This window comes from Pimephales promelas, chromosome 13, assembly GCF_988280905.1.
Source record: "Pimephales promelas chromosome 13, fPimPro1.hap1.1, whole genome shotgun sequence".
In the NCBI taxonomy this organism is placed as follows: Eukaryota; Metazoa; Chordata; class Actinopteri; order Cypriniformes; family Leuciscidae; genus Pimephales; species Pimephales promelas.
Genome location: NC_142781.1, coordinates 14157219 through 14179932, shown reverse-complemented (window position 1 = coordinate 14179932; position 22714 = coordinate 14157219). Strand labels below are relative to the sequence as shown.

General features: G+C 36.0%; 1 protein-coding gene across 2 annotated transcripts in view; it reads right to left on the bottom strand.

The window, feature by feature from the left end:
- Positions 1–371: 371 nt before the first annotated feature.
- ralgps2 (Ral GEF with PH domain and SH3 binding motif 2) overlaps positions 372–22714 on the bottom strand; it is a 126559-nt gene continuing 104216 nt past the window's right edge. The window contains exons 10-21 of one of the 2 annotated variants that reach the window (XM_039693518.2): positions 19503–19640; positions 18596–18686; positions 18441–18511; positions 17864–18005; positions 16470–16621; positions 16319–16373; positions 13588–13665; positions 9080–9185; positions 7882–7974; positions 5221–5326; positions 4998–5089; positions 372–3247 (exon numbers count right to left, since the gene is read on the bottom strand). In XM_039693518.2, the coding sequence (XP_039549452.1) occupies positions 3218–3247; positions 4998–5089; positions 5221–5326; positions 7882–7974; positions 9080–9185; positions 13588–13665; positions 16319–16373; positions 16470–16621; positions 17864–18005; positions 18441–18511; positions 18596–18686; positions 19503–19640 (1154 nt within the window). In that variant the 3' untranslated portion in view covers positions 372–3217. The remainder of the gene's footprint in view (positions 3248–4997; positions 5090–5220; positions 5327–7881; positions 7975–9079; positions 9186–13587; positions 13666–16318; positions 16374–16469; positions 16622–17863; positions 18006–18440; positions 18512–18595; positions 18687–19502; positions 19641–22714) is intronic. The other variant, XM_039693519.2, reaches the window with a different exon arrangement.

Genomic DNA, 22714 nt, shown 5'->3' with positions numbered 1-22714 from the left:
ACAGCTCGTTTAGAGAACATTTTCATGATATGCTAATTTTTTGAGACAGGAATTTTGGGTTTTCATGAGCTGTATGCCAAAATCATCGGTATTAAAACAATAAAAGACGTGAAATATTTCAGTTGGTGTGTAATGAATCAAAAATATATGAAATTTAAAATTTTTATCATTACATTATGGAAAATAATGAACTTTATCACAATATGCTAATTTTTTTAGAAGGACCTGTATATATTTAGGAAAAAAAATAATAATAATAAAGGTCATCCGGTAGAAAATCTACATACTACAAACTGCAGAAACAGTAAGAGCAGAATGTTTGTATGCAATTCTGAACACACTCAGCGAAAAAAACACACCGGACCACTGGATTAAAAAACAAACAACCAAAAGTGTTTATTATTTTTGTCCTGTCTGGAACCCAGGAGCACATCTCTCAGGTCAAAGGTCATAGTGCTGCACTGGGTCATGGGTCCCAGCGGGTGTGGGACCAGGGCTGGGTGGGAGCAGGTGACAGAGTGAGACACACACACACACACACACAACTCACTACAAACCAGTATCAGTCCTTTTAACACACCACAACATAAAACAAGTGATGCGGTGAAGTTCAAACAGCCAAAGAAAGCGGCAGAGAAGAGAAGTCTGTGTGTGAATGATACACATTGTTCATAGAAAGATAGCTAAACTGAACAGTACAAAGTATGTTGGAGAATTTCAACCATACTGCATAGAAAAAGAAAAAAAAAAATCCAGCGACAATAATTTCTTAATAGGATAGAGAGAAAAAAAAAATCATGGACAATTTCATTAAAACTATCTCATTATTGTTCAGAGAGAGAGAGAGACGTAGTGTGAAGTAAACAACTGGAACTAAAAAAAATGAAATCCAGAAAAAAATTAAAAAGGTCCAAAAATGTATATTTCATAACAGAGGCAGCTTAGTCATGTTTCCCACTGTTCTTCTGTCTCCGTTTATGAACCATTCCATAACGTCAACCGTCATCCATGTCTAAGGAACATTTCAGAGAAAGAAAGCTAGACAATGGCAATCACATTGTAATTTACCTTGGTCCAAGTCCTCGTTGGTAAAGGTTGGTGACTTGTCAAGATGCATACATCAGTGATGTTTACGAGCAGGCACTCTTCCACTTCATTTAATTAGGAACATTTCCCACTTCAACACCTTTGTGCCAAGTTCATTTGGCTGGTTACGACCACACAAGATCCTCTGAAGCTTCTCTGCCTGTAAACCAGCCTCCGAATTTCAGTTTGAGCCAAAATAACACTCCTCCAATCATGTAAACACTTAGTCAACAGCTTTTCAACCGTCTCGCGTTGCTTTTATCTGCATCACGTCTCTTTAATGTGGCAGATCTCAGAGCTTTTTTCACAACCCAAAGTGCTAATACCTGATATTAAAGGCTCAGAACATACGCAAACTACCCCGGATCAGCTCATCTGTCACAACCAGCATTTCTCAAATGTCTCAGTGTAGCCTGTGCTGTGCTTCAAAGACGCCTCACCAGAATAAAATATTCTGTTTAACGAAGAAAAGCAACGCAAGCCTTCCTCTACCTCAGCTCTACGATAGCTTTTTAACGAAGCCAAAACTGATGCCAACTCCTCCATTACCATTTATTCATGTCAATTTGGTTTATTATTGTTGGTCGCTGCAGCACTTTGACACGCTGGAAGAAGTTTCTTGAGCTCATCATCCAAGCAAAGTTGGATTTGTGGATTCATTTATTGCCCAAGATCTCCTTTCTCCTACTCTCAAGAGGGTTTGAGACTCTGAATCTTCATTTGACGTTCCACACAAATGGAAACATTAGAGCTGAGCTTGGAGAAATAAACCAGTCCATGGAAAGCAGAAGAACGGGATCTAGTCACCATAAACTTGAAAGATAAAGACGGACACATTTAATGAAACATCCTGAGACATCATGGTCCGGATCATTTGTTCCCCATATAAACTGATAAAGCTGTTCTCTAACTGAGCAAACAAGAACCTTAACGGCTCAACAAGAAGAAGCAGAAACTGTTGAGCTGGCGTAACTTTCGAAATGTAACATGTTAATGTAACAGACAATTAAAATAGTCTAGACATGTGCAACTATCCCAGTAATACTGAAATAAAATTATAAAATAAAAGCAAAACATCACAACACAAGTGCCTTGTCTCCTGCTCCATCTCCCACCAATCACAACATCCCATTGGGAAACCACTGCTTCACTGGGAAAAAAAACCTAAACATAATAGGACTAAATACACGTTTTGGAGATGTAAACCTCTGCGTCCACTAACATTCACAGCTTGAAAAAGGGTATATATGTACGCGTGTCCTCCTAGTCGACTCTTACTGTGAATCCAGAAGCGAATTTGTTTGAATTGGTGTAAACCGGTACTTATTGCTGATGTTTTGAAGCTGGACGAGGCTTCAAACATCTTCATTTCTCAATCTTTTCTTCCTACAAACCTTCTAGCGAAAACAAACAAATGCTTGCGTGGATATGAGCTAAAAAAAGGGCTACAGAATCCGTAAAAAAGAATAGAAACATTCAGTCTGGAATTCATTGAGTATCGGAGCCCTTTCTGGTTGCGTGTCAATAAACGAGGGTCTTCCATTTCCTGCAGTTAAACCTGCTTGTGGAAAATCTCGCCATGCTTGCATGAGCCTAATTCAAGTGTGCGATCACACGATCGACTTTTCTGCGAATGTTTTTCGGGGGTTGGAGAGTTTCCTGGGTGTGTTTTGTCAAAGGAGGAGAAGCGCCGATTAGATTCACAAGCAGTTAATACATAAAACACAAGCAAAACGCACAAGGTAAAGAAGGTGTAAACAAACTCCAGAGGTCCATGAAGAGTCCAAGATCCTCATTTGCAATCATTGGGAATCAGATGAATGATGGAGGAAGTGTAAATAAAATGTAAAAGGAGTGAGAGCAGCGGAGGGGACACCGTTGCTCGTTCACACACACACACATTCACTCACACTCTGCTTGTTAAGGCAGTGGTGCTCGAGGAGTTTGCTGTGGGGTTCAGGCTGGGTGATGGCAGTGGGAAAAGCTCCATCGCAACACAGAAACACGAGTCATTTGCTCTTTTATTCATCTCAGGTCTCTCCTCCATTCCCAGCGTTCCTCATACTCTTCTGCTCTCTTGTCATCCAGCCGCTCACCGACTCTCCATGTCTTTGATTCGGCATGGTCTCATTTATTCGAAGGACATTAGATTCGCCGGGACCTGGAATGGAAAATTAGGACGTGACTAGGGCTGAAACGATTAGTCGACATTGTATATCTCTGTTGTCGAGTAGTAGTTTTAGAGCCTGGCCGATACCGATACAAATATTTTTGGGTTTTAAAATCCGATATTCCGATATATCTGCCGATATTTTATTTATTTATTTGAAACTGGACATGATAGTCACAAATTTTGTCATGCTTATTTGAGTTGAGCAAACTGATGGGGATGTTCTTTTAATTGTTATTCAAGCAATGTATGTCTCGTGACCAACTCAACGAGTGTTGCCAACAGGGACAGTGTTGAGTGCCCTCTGGTGGACAAACTATACAACTCCAACACTCATGACATGGTTGAAGCGTGTTTCGTCCGTTTTTTTTTATTTGTGAAATATTCATTTATCGGCCATTATAACTGGCGATACCGATAGTTTGGAAAATGCCTAATATCGGCCGATAATATCGGTCTGCCGATATATCGGTCTGGCTCTAAGTAGTTTGATCTCACATGACCTAATATAAGGGCGTGCAATATCGCGATTTGACCGCTACGGCGCTGTGGCGCTAGAGTGTAATGCAGCCCTTTACAAATGCTATTGCGGTAAAAGAAAAAAACAGCGCAAATTATGATGGAATGCAAACATATCTGATCTAGAAATAAAAGTTTGTGTTTACATAATATATGTGGGTGCACTGTGTATAATTATTTTGTATATATATATATATATATATAAATACACACACATGCATGTATATTTAAGAAAAAAAATTATTTATATAAAAAATATTTATTTATATATAATATAAATTATATATAAATCTATATACAGTATATACATGAAAATATTTCTTAAATATATAAAAGCATGTGTGTGTATTTACATATATATGTAAAATAATTATACACAGTGCACCCACATATATTATGTAAACACAAACTTTTATTTTGGATGCGATTAATCGTGATTAATCGTTTGACAGCCCTAATGATTTTTGTTAAAATGTGTATACATTTAAGTTTAATGCAGTACCTCTAACTGAATATGTTCATTTAAAGACCCTTACTGTTTTTTTGTTTGCCAGAAAGATATGGTGCAGATTAAATTGCATTTGATAATTATAGAAATTAACATTTAATAGTTATAGGCCCATATTTAAAAAAAAGACATAACCTAAATGCCTTCAGTGTTGTTTGCTTAATTCTGTAGTTCCAGCTTGCGATGCAGTTAGACCGTTTAAATAAAGCGTAGCTTGACTGTGGTTTCACTATTGTAAATCATGATTAGCTTTCAAACAAGCTTCTTCAGTACTGCACTTGACATGATAACAAGCACTAGAGGGCAGTGCCATTGCTCAGTTTAATAAAGAACTAAACACCAGCTGACGGGACACGTCCAGTCTGACCCGTGTATTCAGAAACAACAGTTTTCAAAAGGCCATTATGTGAAATGTTTTTAATTTAATAGATCCCACTGAAACACTGTCAGTGATTTTCTGCCTAAAACAGAAGGTTAGAGCAAAATGTTCACATATTTATTGAACCCAAAGGATTCGAACACACAATGGCATCTCCTGAGGAGCAATTAAAATTCTCCATTTAGCTTGAAAATGTAGCTTTCACATGGAAACGCTCTGAACATTAAGTGCACACTGAAGGCCACTAAATTGCTCATAGCATTTTCTCTACAATATAAACTGAGCTAAATAACCCTCTGAGCTGAACAAGTACACACACACACACACACACACACCTGTTGCCTGTTGCTTTGACAAGCTGCACTCAAGTGTTTGAACCACAGCAGAGCATTCATTCTGTTCCCTGCCTGGAACTTATACGAGTTTCCTGTGGGCACACAAATGAATAAAATCAACAAAATGTGCATGTTATAATACATAGCTACACTGTAAATCTTTTGTCACAATATTGCATCCATATATCATTGTCTGGACAGTGATTGTGACAGGCCGTCTCACCGTGCTCCGAGTCGGTCAGCAGGAAGATGTCGGGATGCTCCGGGTCGTCTGCCATCATGGCCATTAAGCCCAAAACAGAAACACTTTTGCTGGCGGTGGACTTGAACTGTGAGAATTACAGTTCAAATATTTAATTAAAAAAAATAAAAATAATAATTATATATATATATATATATATATATATATATATATATATATATGTATTATACACATTTAATTACAAATTATGCGAATGGAATTACAATTTGTATAGAAATTAGTCTAAATCATTTGAAACATTTGCTAGTATTATTATTAATTTGATTTAAAACTGAAAAATACAGTCAAAATATTAAAATAAATATTTAAAAAAATATTTAATATTAATATTTAATATTAATTATTAATAAAAACATTTAATATTTAAGAAAATAGTAAAATATTTTCTTCCAATTTAATATAATATTTTTAATTACATAATGTTTTTCCAGTTTGTATTTAAATTAATTAAACTGATCTGAGATACTGTTATTGACATTTATTGTTATTATATATATATATATATTATACAAATTAAATATATTTATATAATATTACATTATTGGAATTACAATTTGTACAGAAATTTATTAAATTTGAAATACTATTATTATTAAAAACGGAAAATTAGTCAAAAGACCAAAATGCTACTAATCAATTTATTTTCAATGTAATATAAATATTTTAATTACAAATAATGTGTATACAAATTTCAATCTGTATACAAATTAATTTATTAAAAATATACATTATTATTATTATTACATAATTTTGAAAAATGATCAAAATGTCATTCTTTTTATATGAATATACATGCATACAGATCGGCTTCAGTCGTGTGCACAATCCTGTATTGCAAGTGTCTGTGTAAACAAGTAGGCCTGTTACTGTGTGTGTAATGTATTAGATAGCGACATGTGCTTCTCATTAATCCCGATAATAATGTGTGATAGCTGGGCTTGCACTGATGATGTCATCCATCTGATTATCCAATGACTGCAAACATCTGCCCTAACTCGGCACTGAAGCCTGTGTCTTCAGTCATCAGATATGCTGTTTGTTAGCATTCACTCTTCCTCCGTTCTCTACAACTCCCCGGCTTTCTGTCTGATTCAGTCCATTGGGCGCTCACATGATCCCTATCTCTCCCAACCTCTCCCACTGGATGGTATTAGTATAAGCACTCTCCCATCAGTGTCATCCTGCAGTGATTAAGTGATGACGCATCAGGCTGCAGGAGAGAGTGATGCTTCCTTTCATCATTTCATCTCGATCGGCTTCAGATGGACCACCTTGGACTAAGGATTTTGTATGCTAAACGGTTCTAACCTCATAGACACACCCCTGTGAAAGAGGCTCGATTAGGCTTTTATTAGTCTAAAGGGAATTAAAACTTTCCAGATATTGTTAAGAACATCATTTTTTGCATTGCATTTTGCCTACATAATACTGTTTGGATCTCAATAGGCAAATGGTTACGAGTCGTCTAAGATTGTGATTGTTATGTTTCTAGCATATTTGTTTGGCAACAGTCTTTCTAACCTTAACGGATGGAGAGTGTAGCTTCTCGTTTTTAAAGAACCATGTAGGAAGACACATCATGGACATATTCCAGGATGTCGAGATGTCAAATGTCAAGATTTATCAGGATCAAATTGTGTAAGAATGAAGCATGACGAATTAGCCTGGGAAAACCCAGACAACTTCTGGCAAATTTAGATTTGCTCTGAAAGTTAGTCTGGCAAAGAGCCCAAACCGTCAAAATCGAGGCACCAATCAGAAACGTTGGGGCGGGTTTTTGGGATGAGCTGTGCGGGACTCTTGCATTCTCATTCTCAATACAAGATATTGACCAAAAATTGATGCATTTCTTGATGGAAATAACATCACAACATGTATTTCCATCAAGAACCATTTCCATTTTTTTTTTACTGTATTAATGACTGCAATGCAACTCTTTTATAAACAAAAGAAGAAGTAAAAAAAAAAAGAAGAAAAAAAAAAAGATATACCATGGTACACCGTTGTTCAAAAGTTTGGGGTCAGTACGTTTTTTTTTTTTGGGGATAAAATTAATACTTTTATTCAGTAAGGTTTCATTCATTTGATCAAAAGTGATAGTAAAGACACTTATAAAATTTCAAAAGAGTTCGATTTAAAATAAAATGCTGTTCTTTTGAATTCTCTATTCATCAAAAATAGACTACACAAAAATATTTAAGCAGCACAACCGTTTAACATTGATGATAATAATAAAAGTTTCTTGAGCAGAAAATCATCATATTAGAATGATTTCCGAAGGATCACTAATGATGATATTGTATTAAAATAGAAAACAGTTAACTGTAATTATAATATTTTACAATATTACTCTTTGGTGAATTCATTTGTTCATTCAAATCTTTATCAAACCCACACTCTGAATGGAATACTGTACGATTGAAATAATCTATTATACTTAATAAAAAAAAGTTATTACTAACATCAAATAATATTTTATAGATGTGTTTTAATTCAATTTTGTGCAAATGCAAATCCTGATAGTCCTAAAATAGACCAGTTTCTTTAAACTCCTCCAATTCTTTGCCAGAATAAGCAACAACAAGGTTTGTGAGAGTAATGTGAAAGTGGGGAAACACTCACATGCTTCCTCTCTGTGGCCTTGAGGGACTTGGCAGTGTAATAGTAGAGCTGAGTTCCACAAAGAGCCACCCAATACTTAGTCCACGCTGCCACCTACAGACAAGAAAACACACTGAAGCACATTAATGCATAAATTGACCATAGATACTGCATTTATCAACCACTCAAATTAGTGCAATTACATATTTGGTTAAATTAAATGCCACTACCACACATGTAGACAGCTTCAAAGTGTGCTTTTTCAAAGTTGAACTATTGGTTACACTTTTAAAGGCTTTTTAAGGTGTCTTTGTTACAGTATTCCAGGACTGAGTAATATTAAATAAAAACAGGTACTAACTAGGGTTAGGACTAGGGTTTGGTTAATTGCATAATGTACTGTTATTACTACTATTACTACTACAAGTAACATATGTAACAAGAACACTGTAAAATAAAGTATCACCACTTTTTTTAAGAGTAAAATAATCCCCATTAAGTCCAATATATCAATAACAGCATTCCTGAGCAAGCAAAAAACATAATGTAAGGCCAAGAAGTAATCTGTACATATTAATCAAGATTAACTGAATGATGTATGGTAATTATATGCTTATGTATGGTAATTATATATGGTAATTATACGCTTATACAAGAAACCATGTAGTTATCCAACATATCTACATGCATATATGAGTAAATGGTCTAGAAAGACAGTAGACAGAGATAGGCAGATTTCATGTCAGATCAAATATGTGCAGGCTTTTACAAGGCCTCTCAGCTCCCATTACTGGACTTTAACACAGTATCTTTTACTGACTTGGCTCGTTTCACTCTCTCTCTCTCTAAAAAAGAGCAGATAAAGATAAAAGAGCAGATTGAGAGAAGATTATGAGGAGAGGGCAAGAGGGGAAGAGACAAAACGGCAGAGAAAAGCACTTGAGCAGAGGATCCCAACTGGTTTTGATTTACACTGGACATCAAGCAGTGACCAAACAAAACCCAATTCTTATTTCAAGTGTCAGGTATCAAAATAAAGTTCACGAAAAGCCTTTTACGTCAACAATAAAAAGATATGGTGAGCAATTTCTCCTTTTAAAAAAAAATCATCCTTTTTAAATGGAAATTTTGGAAAAGAAAGAAAGAGACGGTGTATGAGATCACAGGGAGAGACCAAATGGAGTATATGGACAGGAGACGGGTGAAGTGTTGCTCTCACCGTGGGTTTCTTGCCTTCCTTAAGGACTGTTTTCCTGCGTAAGACCCCCTGAACTGTGACGGCTCCTGGGTAAAGATGCACCGCCAGCTCCTCTGACTCAGCAGAGCTACACACACACACACACACACACACACATTTAATTGACACACAGGGACATGTAACAGACTTTTTAAAAAGACAAATCAAATTATAAATCACACAAGAGATGCATATTAAAAGCCACAATGTGAAAGTGAAGAAAGTGAGAGTGTTTGAGGGAAAGAGAGAAAATGAGTGAACTGTGAAAAACATAATTTTGACTGTTATCTTTCTTAAAGCGATAGTTCACCCAATGTATATCAACTTTAATATATAATTTGTTCCTCACATAAACCTATTGTGTGACTTCAGAGCTAGAATACGTTTTTTTTTTCTTTATTTGATATTCGATCGAGAATCAGCGCAGTCTTCAGAATCTTTTCTCTTTTTTTGCAACTTAGGAAATTTGACAGGAACTGTTTGTTTACGTTTTTTTTTTCCTAACTTTTTCTCCGCTACTACATTATTCCAAAAGCAATCTCTTTTCACAAGTACAGAAATAAGACTCTACCACCTACAAATGTTGTGTCTACAGACATTTAAAGAGCCACAAAACATTCCTTCATTATTCATTTCTAAATAAAAAAATAAAATAAAAATTGGCTTTGTTTAGTTTGATTTAATACGTAGGCCGCAATTATTGGAAGATCTTTATAAAATAATAATAATAAAAAAAACACTTGTAACATTAACACAACTGTATACTGACATACTGCTCATTAATACACTTTTGTCTACTTAGGCCCCGCCCACACTACTGCGTTTCATTTAAAAACGGAGAATTAAATTGAATACGATTTCCGTCCACACCCGCGTTTCATCTGCGTATTAGAATTGATCTCCGTCCACATTAAAACGACTGAAAACGCGGATCACGTGACCATTCACCAACACTGCCGGAGTATACGGTGGCTGACGAATCAGGGAAGGACACATCATGACTGATAACATCGAATCATAGAGCCTCCGCGTCATCGTTTCTAAACTCCTCCGTTTTGTCCCGTCTACCCTAAAACGCCCTCCGGAGGTTCAAAACGCAAAACGGACCTGCAGCGTTTCTAAACTTCTCCGTTTTTTCCGTTTTAGTCTGGACGGGAGGTGCAAACGTAGCAAAAAGGTCTCCGTTTTTAAACGAAAACGCAGTAGAGTGTGGATGGGGCTTTAGAAAAGGTTATGATGACCATTTTCTACTCTGATACTTATACTTTAAACAGGCTTTAAGCACATTTACATTTACATTTATTCATTTAGCTGACGCTTTTATCCAAAGCGAATTACAACTGCTATGTATATGTCAGAGGTTGCACGCCTCTGGAGCAACTAGGGGTTAATTGTCTTGCTCAGGGACACATTGGTGTCTCACAGTGGATTCGAACCCGGGTCTCTCACACCAAGGGCATGCGTCTTATCCACTGCGCAATCACCACCCATCTAATGCAGATTAGCTTTGTTATGACTGGCTGAACACCCTAGTGTTGATATGCAAAAGTCACTGGTCATCTGTTAACCATGAGTAACATATGTCCTTCATTACTGAATTAACTTATCCAAGTTATTTTAATAGCTTCTTCACAGCAGTGTTTTAAAAGGGATGGATTTACAGACACAGCCTCTCTGCAAGGGTTTTAGCATGCCGAGTCTGACGTCGAGTCTTCATAATTCACCCTTTATAAAGCACCACTGCGGCCATCAAAGCACTGTTTGTGCAACAAATTACCACTTTCAACAAAACATTTCAAGACGACTGCTGTCAGACTTCAAATCGTCTGCTTTAAATCTGTTATTATTCACATTCTTTTAAGGTCTGCATCTGAGGCTACTGCACTTCAACTGTTCTGTTTCTACTGTTCACCTTTTTGAACACAAGAACACTTCCTATATAAACGGCCCCCAAGAACTGCACCCGATGGACCCTAATTATTCAGCGCTTGACCCCGTTTACTCGTCTCACTGTGAACAATTCATCTGTACATCAATTTTTCAACCTTTTAATCAAAATGTCAATTGGCTCTATTCCGGTACGAGTAAACAGATCTGATGCAACTTCCCCCAATCACGAGTTGCATGGAAACAAACAGAACTATCAGAACAAAAAAAGAATTCCAGTAAAACTTGTGGTGAACTTTTAATGGTTTCTGAAAAAATAAGGATGCGTTACGGCTTTAGAGCCTTCCTATTCCTTTTCTTTCGTAGTACTGAAAAGATAAAGCAGAGCACAAGAGAAGGTAACTGATTACACAAGGAAAAAGAGAGAGGCTTTTTGGATTTGCTTAAAGAGTTTCTGTGAAGTTTGGAGTGTATTGTGTGACTCAGATGTTTTTTTAAATGGAAATTTTTAAATTGTTGCCTTGATGCTTGTTGACTGAATCCATTATGACAGGAGAATGTGGAAGAAGTCAATTTGACAAGGATGTATTATGATTGGTTGATTCTCTGATCTTGACAATAAACCTTTTTAACAAATTACTTTCTAAAATGGAGTGTGATGTTATGCAGTAAGTGGAACGTGTCAGCTGTAGCTTATATTCCCTTTGTTTCCCAACTCTTATTGATTTGAAGATTTGTTTTTTTTTTAAAGAAATGTTCATGTATTGTGTTTTTTGTATACCCTGAGGAAGGATCTCAAGCGGAAATGCGTTAAAAAACCATTAAAAGTTCACTTCACCACAAGTATGCAGCACTCACAACAGCCGATGGAGAAAAGCAAGTCATTTTATTAAACTTCACTTTGAAAGAAATGCAGTAGTTGCAAGTCAGTCACAACTTCCAGTTTGTGTTGACATTAAAGGGATACTCCACTTAGGCTCATTTTACCACTCCCCCAGAGTTAAACAGTTGAGTTTTACCATTTTTGAATCCATTCAGCCGATTTTCTGATATTTAGAAGAATATCAGTAACCAGACAGTTTTTGGTCTCATTGACATATGGAAGTCAATGAGACCAGAAACTGTCTGGTTACTGATATTCTTCTAAATATCAGAAAATCGGCTGAATGGATTCGAAAACGGTAAAACTCAACTGTTTAACTCTGGGGGAGTTGAAAAATGAGCCTATTTTCAAAAAAAGTGGAGTATCCCTTTAAGCTGTTAGACAATCCCATAACCAGTGGGAAAAAATAACTAGTAAGTTGCATTTTAGCAGTTTAAAGGTGTGGTCACATTGACAAAAAGCTTTCATTGGTAATAGTGTAGTGATCTAGTGTAGTGACTCAAAAAGGAAGTCACTTTCAAACCAAGCAACTTTTTATTGGTCAACGTGGAAAATTTGCATGACTAGCTGAACCCAACGCAAATTGTTTTTATTGGAAATCATTAGTATTCGTATCTTTCGCAAACTGGCTGTATTGTACAGCTGAAACAATGTGTCGATGTAATTGATTACGCCAGTTACACATTCTTTATGTTCTTTCCCGGTCACAAAACAGAGCCAAGTGACTATTTTTTTTACGACCACTTAGCATCGGATCATGACCTCAATTTTTTTTTATTCATATACCTAATGCCATAAAAGTCCCCAAGTTTCATAACAAAGCTGTGATTTTTAGAAATTCAAAACAGATTCCATCTGAAGGTTAAAATGTGTTTTCTTCGATCCGTTCACAAGATGCATTCATGTGGTCAAATGCGGTAGACCATTTTGCAAGATGTAAACAACACTGGTCCAGAAAAACTTCCTGTTTCAGTTTGCAACTGTTTTCTTTATTTCACATGTAAAGAAAAATCTTAAAGATGTTTGTTTAACTTTTTGATTCAGTTTTATATGTTCTGTTGGTTGTATTTTATCCCAGCTTATATGTAGTGTTAAAAAATTGAAACAGGAAGTGCTTCTGGACCAGTGTTGTTTACATCTTGCAAAATGGTCTATACATCCACACTTTATGGGAAATGTACCGTTTTGAAAAAGCACACCAAAACAATCGATTCCAACTTCGCTATGTTGTAGCAAAACACAGATAATGATTGAAATCACTGTTACCATTCATTTCCTTCCCCCTGCACTCCCATTAAAAATTATACGAGTGTGAGGATATGAGAAGGATGGGGCTTAGACGAAATTGCCACTTTTTGACGAAATTGCGAAATTGACCACTTGTGATCGGATCACTGAAAACACATCTTAATACCAGGATGTACAAAGGACATTGTTTTCCCACTTGCAATCGGCGATATTGAAGCACAGGTGAGAGGAGGTGTGTGTGTGTGTGTGTTTGGAGAAAGCAGGAGCAATCAGAAGAGAAGCTTCAGTGGCTTTTGATTAACAGCAATAAGCCACGACTGCATAAGAGTCAACAGCACACGAGTGGTTCAGAAAAAAACCCCACCACCCGATTCCACAGCAAGAACACACACATTGTGACAGCGATAGTTCCCCGGTCGTTCAGGGTAAGTCAGATAGAAAGAGACCCTGGCGGGGGTTGAGGTTGAGTTACCTGCTGGACCTGAGCGCTCCTCTGCAGGAGATGCGGCCCACTCTGCTGACTGGGCCCAGAGAGTGGTAGAATCGAGTCCTGTAGAGTGTCAGTCATAGCGGGGCAGTGGTCAGTCACGGCCCTCACACACAACACACACTACAGGCTGTGCTAGAGCTCTGAAGCCTGAACTCTTCTGAGTCTCCTTCTATGGTCTAAAGATATGGGCTAACATGTCTAGACAAGCAGTTAGGCATACAACAGATTTGCATTAAAGGGTACATATCATGCTTTTAAATCATTCATTTTTACATATAAATCATACCGTTGTGGTCTATATAAAACATAACTGCAATGCTTGGGTCTGAATTCCTCATTATTATAGCTCCACAAGCCCCTTTTCTAATGTGCGTCTTTGAGCGACCCGTTTCAAAGCGGCCCCTTTAACTAAAAAGGAATTTAATGTTACCTCTCATTCAGACGAAGTCAATCGGCAAACCCTTCCGTATAACGTTACTGGCGGAGGTTGTTGAAGTGGGAGTCCTTGAAGTGCTTCAGGTCACTAACGTACATCCGAAAACCGAACATTTTGACTTGCCCTCTCGTAACTTCTGCATCATTGAGCTCGGACTACAAAATCTGAGCGAGAAATAATAATGGCGGATTGCTCGAAGTTTTGGACCGGTAGTCAATGTCCTTATTTGGCAGTTCCGCTGCAAATACGGTGACGCACTTGCTAAAAAAACGTCATAGAAAACAGAAAAATCTGAACAGGTTGAAAAATATGACCAAAACAGAATATAAAGATATAAACCTGAAGAGAATAATTTCATCTTTTCTGTACTTATAAACACTCCAAATATACAACAAAATGCATTTAAGGGCTAAAAAAGTGGATTTTGCATGATATGTCCCCTTTAATGGTCAACCGATGATCCCTAGAAAGCAGCTTGGCCAGTGACTAATATAGGGCCAGATTTACTAAACAGGGCAAATTAGCGTGAGAGTACAATTTCCAAAAAGCGCTAATGGGAGTGGGAAGTTCAGCGCATGATCCCTTTCACACATAAGTTCAAAAATATTCAAGGCGACCGTTATTTAGAACTTGTCACTTTAATGTTTCCATGGTGACGCGTCATTTTTCTTGTGGAGTGACCTAGCACAATCACAACACAGCACTGAATGAATGATGATCTGCTTTTATGTCTTTTTTGCTTTTCTATTTAAAATATTCACAAATGTATTAGCTATAGCATGAAACACTGATATTCCGATTGTCAAATATGTGCAAGTGAATGTGTTTTGTTGTTTAAACACCTTTATAACGGTCACGTTAGTTGAGCTGTATGCGCGAGGGGCGGCGCAATGTTAGTTTGTTATCAAAACTGTTTGTTTTCAGGCTGGATTTAGATTTATTCCGGCATATTGAGCTTTGCACTTTTCCCCATTCAAAACTGTACGAGTGACGCGTCTTGTGCTATTCTATAGTCTTTGGTAATTATTATTAGGACGCAAAAACGCTTATTTCGTGAAAATGACTTGTACACTATCCCACTAGTTACAAATGGTTAACTTTAAATATTTATTTCGATTAAATGATTTTATTTAAATGACTTTATTATGTAAGAAAGATATATATAACATTTATAAATGTGGGATTATTACAATATATATATATTTTTTTAGGGAATCAAGGATGCATTAAATTGATCAAAAGTGATAGTTAAGACTTTACAAAAATTCAGTTTTTAGCATTAACATTATAATAACGCCGTTCTTTTGAACTTCAATTTATCAAAGAATACTGAAAAAAAACCTTTACCATCACAATAATAAATATAACTTAAAAAAATAGAAGACAGTTATTTTAAATTGTAATAATTCACAAAATTATTTTTTACAGCATTTTGACAAATATTCACACAATTCTTCCCAATCACAATCACGCATTCTAGAGAGTCGTGAACAGACTTAATGAGAATAAATGACATGCAAAATAACAGAAATTAAATGAACATATTTACTCAAATATTTAAAAAACAACAAATTTGTATTAACCACTCACAAAGCTATCATTAGAATTCGAAAATGACACAAAGCCAATCAAACAGGGTTGCCGTCCAATTAATGTTGATAATCTCAAAATGGCCAAATTAATAAATGATTGTAATTGATCTTCCTATTGTAAATATAAACCCAGACTATCCTTTAAGAACATAGAAGGAGACTTGGACATGCATTTAGAGTACAGCTAGGACCTCAGTGTACACCTGATGTAGAATGGCAGGCAACAGCCGTCACAAATGACTCTCTCATCCCCTGTTCCTGTTACAGGAAGTTTCTCTCATTAGCTACAATAGAGGTAGAGCACTAATGAGGGAATATGAAGATCATTTGGGCTCAAAGGAAAGCACAGGCAGCTGAGGGAAGCAGAACACACTCTTTTGTGCCACAAAGCACATGCTGCTCAAGTATGGGAAACTATAAGTCTTAAAGCAGGTTTACGTCACAATCGAGATTGCCAATTCATTATAAATAATAAACCAATCAGCAACAACTGTAAACGGAAATGTAGAAGTAAATGATGACGAAGATGATGGATAAAGAAGGAACATTCCCGGTGCGGAGGGTTGCGTCAAATTCCAGCATGTTCCATGAAGACATGCTGTGTCCACATGTACCCACGCATGTGGTCATGTATAGTATGTGCATGTGTCACTGTGTCTGCAAGTGTGAATATTTTAGGACTCACCTCTCAAAGGCAGGCCAAGACATCTCCTCACTGAGCTCTGAGCCTTCACTGCTTCCTGAAACAAGATCATGACATAGGTTGATAAAAAAAAAGAAGCATCGCGCATGACCAAACAGCTTTCTGTGTGTGTGTGTGTGTGTGTGTGTTATACCCAGTGAAATGCCGCTAGACAGCGTTGAGCTCTCTGCCTGCCCACGTGTGGGTGTGTGACTCTCCAGCACACTGTCGTCCAGCAGATGTCTGGATCCGGCGTTGGGGAACGTTGCGCTTTTAAACTCCACCGTGTTTGTTTTGTGGATAAAACTGCAGCACACACAAGAAAAATAGAAGATCGAGATTTCCTAATCAACAGAAACCAGAAGATTATCACATATAGACCTTGTAGAAACTGCACAGAAGTATATCTTTTATTTATCTGTTCTCCGTTCTTGTTTTCCCTAAGAATCGAACCCATGACCTTGTCGTTGTAAGAGCCAATGCTCTTTTGTTTGAGCTACAGGAAGCTTTATGCTACAGACCACTTACTGCAAAGTGTACCATGTCACGGGCAAAAAAACTGAAAAAATATGCCACTTAATATCAGTAATATCATTCATAAATATGACTTGACAAACAAATAAAATCGCACAATTTAATATCGACAATGTCAATTTTGACAATCTGTTAAATATATATTAATTTAACACCATTTCAAGTACAACTAACTTCTGAATTACCTTTAAAAACATGCAACATTCCTTAAAATTGCAACAAAAAAGCATCTTATTTATCTTATATATATATATATATATATATATATATGAAGAGTTCAGATGCAAAAGCCTCTAAGTGCCATTTGAAATTTTCTTCTAGAATGATCATTTTTATCAAGCCTGTATATTTAAGTTCAGTGATTTCACTTAAATGACAATGAAGATTACCTACTAATTGCCATTTAAGTGAAATTACTGAACTGAAATATACAAGCTTGATAAAAATGATCATTCTAGACGAAAATTTCTGATGGCACTTAGAGGCTTTTGCATCTGAACTCTTCATATATATATATATATATATATATATATATATATATATATATATGTAAATAAAAAATATTATTGCTTGAGTATTACAAAAACAAAAAAAACAAATACACAAATCAAAGTCATAAACAGCATTAAAACATCCAAAATGTCAGAATGTTTTCATATAAAATGAATAGTTCATACAATAGCTTATACTCCTGTCCTGAGGGCGACTTTTTTTGTGTAGTTTTTGAAATCACCTTTGTTCCATCTTTTCCCCCTCTAACTATTTTTTACTTATTTATGTAAAGTGTCAAATGTTTTTTTAAGACTGGAAAAGTGGAAACTGGTTAAAGAGATAGACCACTGGTCTATGAAACAAAAGAATCTTGTTGGAAACTAACATTTGACTCCCTCCCCCTATTCCTTTGGTCTATAAAGAAACTATGGTAAACTATGGAGACTATGGTCTATAAAGAAAGAACGAATCACAAAGGAGTGTGATGTATAAAAATGAATGGAGCACATAAAGCAAACCCACTTGTAGCCAAGGCTGTGGCACTTCCTGTGTCCGTAGGTGATGAGGTTCCGGGGTGAGGGGGGCGTTGGTGGGACTTTAGGCAGGGCGCCCTCTGCAACGTTACCACGACGACAACATAACGGTGACGCAGATGTGTCTGGACCTGTGTCAAAAATAGCAAACAAACTAATTATTAACAACAGCGTGTGAAAATAAACGTGTTTAACTCTTTTATTGTTTTACTCTCTATTAAAGCCGCCGAGGTCAAACGAAAGTAATAACATTAACACACTGGAGAGCTGCTTTACTGAAAGACATGTTTAATACTGTAAAGCTGCTTGCTTGAAAGCAATACGTTTTATAAAGTAGTATAGAAATAATAGTGACTTGACTGGAGTTCCGAATTGCAGACAGATGCTTTTTAAAGTGTTATTGAGAGGAATGCGCACAATACATATAACCATATTCATCTAAATGTGGGCGGCGTCGGGATGTTTGCAAAAATATTCGAACTTCGTTTTACCCCTAGAGAAGAACGAAAAATAACTTTGCCGTGAGCCTTTAGCATCAATGTGTGTGGGCTACGAGTGCTTCTCACCTGTGAGGTCTTCTCTCGAGGCAGTGGTGCGAGGTGTGCTGGTAGCTGGTGGCTCAATCTTTAGGGACAACCTGATATGTACACAAACATGGTATCACTAAACACTCATGCTAAAACTATAATATATAAATCTAATCTAAACAGCTCCCGCTCACTTATAATTGTCGTCCTCCACAAACTTCTGTAACTCCTCAATGTAGCGAACAGAGTTGAGATACTTCTGGACATGCGGCAATACTGGGATATCTGAGAAAGCGGGACAAATCAATTCACACAGTTGAGACCTGTTTACACCAGGATTGTTACTATAAAGCTTACTAGATTAGTGTGAGCAATATCATTCTGTTTATTCCAAGTAGTTTTGTCATCTGCCATTTTAAATGATCAAGCCCTTTTTAAAGCAGGATTGATTCTGATTGGCTGTTGGGGATGGGCAACGATTAATCGCGATTAATCACATCCAAAATAAAAGTTTGTGTTTACATAATATATGTGTGTGTGGTGTGCATAATTCATTTGTATATAAATACCCACACATGCATGCATATATTTAAGAAAAATGTGTAATTAATACATAAAATATTTATATTTATATATAATATAAAATATGTATAGATATATACAGTATATATATATATATATATATATATATATATAAAGTATATACATGCAAATATTTCTTAAATATATACATTCATGTGTGTGTATTTATATATACAAATTAATTATTCACACTACACATACATATATTATGTAAAGACAAACTTTTATTTTGGATGCGATTAATCACGATTAATCATTGCCCATCCCTATTGGCTGTCAATGTCTTTATCGTTCATCAACTGAAAAAAAAAAAGAAAAAAAAAGAAAAAGAAAATCTTTCTCAAAGTGATTCCAATGATATTGTTTCTTCGTGATATAGTTGTGGTGTGGACTCAGCTATTCTTTAAAATTTAGGATGACTTTTAGAACTGTATATTTATATTCGTTATAGTTATGGCCCTTGGTGTGAACGGGTCTTCTGTTTATATCAATAAACAACATATATGATGTGATACGCACCATATTCACAGGATCTCTGCAGGTCTGAGATGATTCTCAGAATGTTGTTCATGAGGTTGGAACGCTGTTCGTTTTCAAGAATGCTGCCAGTGGAGGGATACGCCGAATCGATGTAGGTCAGATCGGACAGATATATACCTGCAAATACACATACACAATACATTTAATTTTTGAACACACAATTTACAGTAAAATAGCAACCTGAAGACTTTCATCTTTAAAAAAGTGACCTATTATTTCAAGCAGCAATTTTCTCTACTTGCTGTGTATTTCTCCTTTTCAATCAGAAATTGTTCATTTTCTTTGTTCTCTGTTCTTGTCTGTTGGGAGGTGGACAGACAGACATTCTCCATCCCGTCTAGAGAGCTTACTTCATACTGAGTAAATATTTGGATTAGTGAGGAACATTATGCGCAGGAACTGTCTGCATTAGGAATAAAGATATGCAGCTTCTGGAGAAACATTTGGCAGCATGAAGCTGATCTCTACAGCCACACTGTTTGGAAAAATGTGAATATTGATGATATTAAAGTGTGTTTGTGACAGCATGTTCATAAGAATATAATCTTGGGACTGCAAACAAGTACCAGTCCTATACAGACATTACATCAGAGCGTCACATCTGGGATGATCATCATAAAACAACACTACACAAGCCACAGATGTGGATGACAGTGTGACAAATGAAAGTTTGAAAATAATTCGAGACAAATCAATCCCAGATTACTCATGAGAATCCCACAATAAGTTTGATACATAGTGTAGTGTGGGTGGATACGGAGTGCTGGGATTGGAAAGTGAAGTGGGCGGAGTCAAGCAAGTGATTGACAGAAGAACTATACAATTACAAGCATGACCAGTGAAACTGTTAACCATAAATTTCAAAACCTGAATAAATAATTCAATATATAAACAAAAAGTTTACACTTTTAGACCCCCTGCCTGTTTATAAAATACATCACTGTTCAACAGTTTGGGGTTGGTACAATTTGATTTATTTGATCAAAATACAGTAATATCGTAAAATATAATATAAAAATAAAAAATCCGGACAATTTAAAATGTAATTTATTTCTGTGATGGCAAAGCTAAATTTTCAGCATCATTACTCAAAAGTCTTCAGTGTCACATGTCAACATGTCTCATTACTATCAAAACCGCTGCTCGTTACTAGGACAATGAATAGAAATTTCCGAAGAACACCTTTGATTTAAAATAGAAACCTTTTGGAACAATGTGAATGTCTTCACTGACTGTTACTTTTGACCAATTTAATGTATCCTGGCTTAATAAAAGTATTCATTTCTTTAAAAAAAAAAAACCTTACTGATGCAAAATATTTGAACAGTAGTGCATGTCATTTTACCATTGATGCAATGTATAAAGTGAAAGAGCGTGAGACAAGAAGAGAGATGACTTCTTTGTGAATGTCAGACAAAGCTCAGGCGCAAGCTAAATATTATTGTGGGAAAGCAGAACGGGAGAAAAATCTACCGAACAGGAGACGTCTGTCCATTTCCTTAACACCTCATTTAGGAGGGTGAAGTCCAGCCATTCAGACATCACACTTTCATTTAAACACCTCTGGCGATCACACACACACACACTAAAAATAATACATAAACGACAAACTCACACTCAAACTAAACTAGACCAGAGATCAAACACCAAAGAGAAAAACCTGTAAAATCAAAACAAAATTTTTCACAAAAATAATAATTAATTCTTCCTTGTATCTAGAACATGCTGTCAATAACGACAGAACATACATTTGACTTGTCCCTCAGTTTGTTATAACAAATAAAAACAATTTTAAATTTGTTTAAATGAATGCAATTTCAAATGTGAGTTTTTACAGTTCCAGGGGCATAGAAAGTAGAAATATGCAGCTTAGATTTTGTTAAAAACCTTCTGTAAAATGTATAAATGGCCTTTTTCAGTCAAACTACTGTTCAAGGATGGACTGCTAATGCGTTAATGACATAATTCTTGCGAGTGGAAAACTTTGCATGTAAATGTATTTACATATAAAAAAGAGGGTTTACTGTCATTACACGGTCCTGAAAGCAGTTGAAAGACTTTAGTGAGCGATTTTATCACCCTAGTCACATGTAAGCTCATTTAATATGTTTACATCTTTGTGGTTATACATTCAAAATAATGTCTTAAACATTTGTTCCAGTGCAGTAGTTCATCCCATAGATCAAATGGAAAACTAAGGTCCATACACGGACAGTTCACTCAAAAATAAAAATTGTGTAATTTACTCATGTTGTTCCAAACTTGCATGAAATTTTTTCTAAAAGATTTTTTTTAGAGAATGTTTCAATTATTTTTGTTAATACAATAAAAGTCAATGGCTTGACACTGTATGGACAAAAAACAAAAGACATTCTTTAAAATATTGTCCTTGAAAGGAGTAGTTCACTTAAAAAAAAAAAAAATACTTTTGCTGATAAATTACTCACCCCCATGTCATCCAAGATGTCAATGTCTTTCTTTCTTCAGTCAAAAAGAAATTAATTAGGTTTTTGATGAAAACATTCCAGGATTTTTCTCCATATAATGGACTTCATTGGGAACCAAACGGTTCAAGGTCCAAAAGACAGTTTCAGTGCAAACCACAAACTGTTCAAAGGGCTTTAAACGATTCCAGGCGATGAATAAGGGTCTTATCAAGTGAAACGATCACTCATTTAAAAAAAACAAAAACAAAACAAAGTTTAAGTTTAATAAGATCAAATGGTCACCTTGCTCTGTACTGTAACACAAGTTTGTGACTCTCCTGTTCGAACTCGTTCATCAAAATGAACAAATCTCTTCCCGAGTCAATTCATTTATTTCGTTCGTTCAATGAACCAAATTACATGAAAAAAGATTAGTTCATTTTGATGAACGAGTTCGAACAGGAGAGTCACGAATCACAGAACAGAGCAAGGCGACCATTTGAGCTTATAAAACTTAAACTTTGTTGTTTTTTGTTTGTTTTTTTAAGTTTTATGAGCTCAAATGGTCGCCTCGCTCTGTTCTGTGATGCGCGTTCATGACTTTCCTGTTCGAACTCGTTCATCAAAATGAACTAATCTTTTTTCATGTCATTTGTTTCATTCAACGAACGCAATGAACAACAACAAGTTTATTTATATAGCACAATTCACTCCATCAAAGTACTTCAATGTGCTTTACAGAACGTAAAAACAACATGAAAAAAT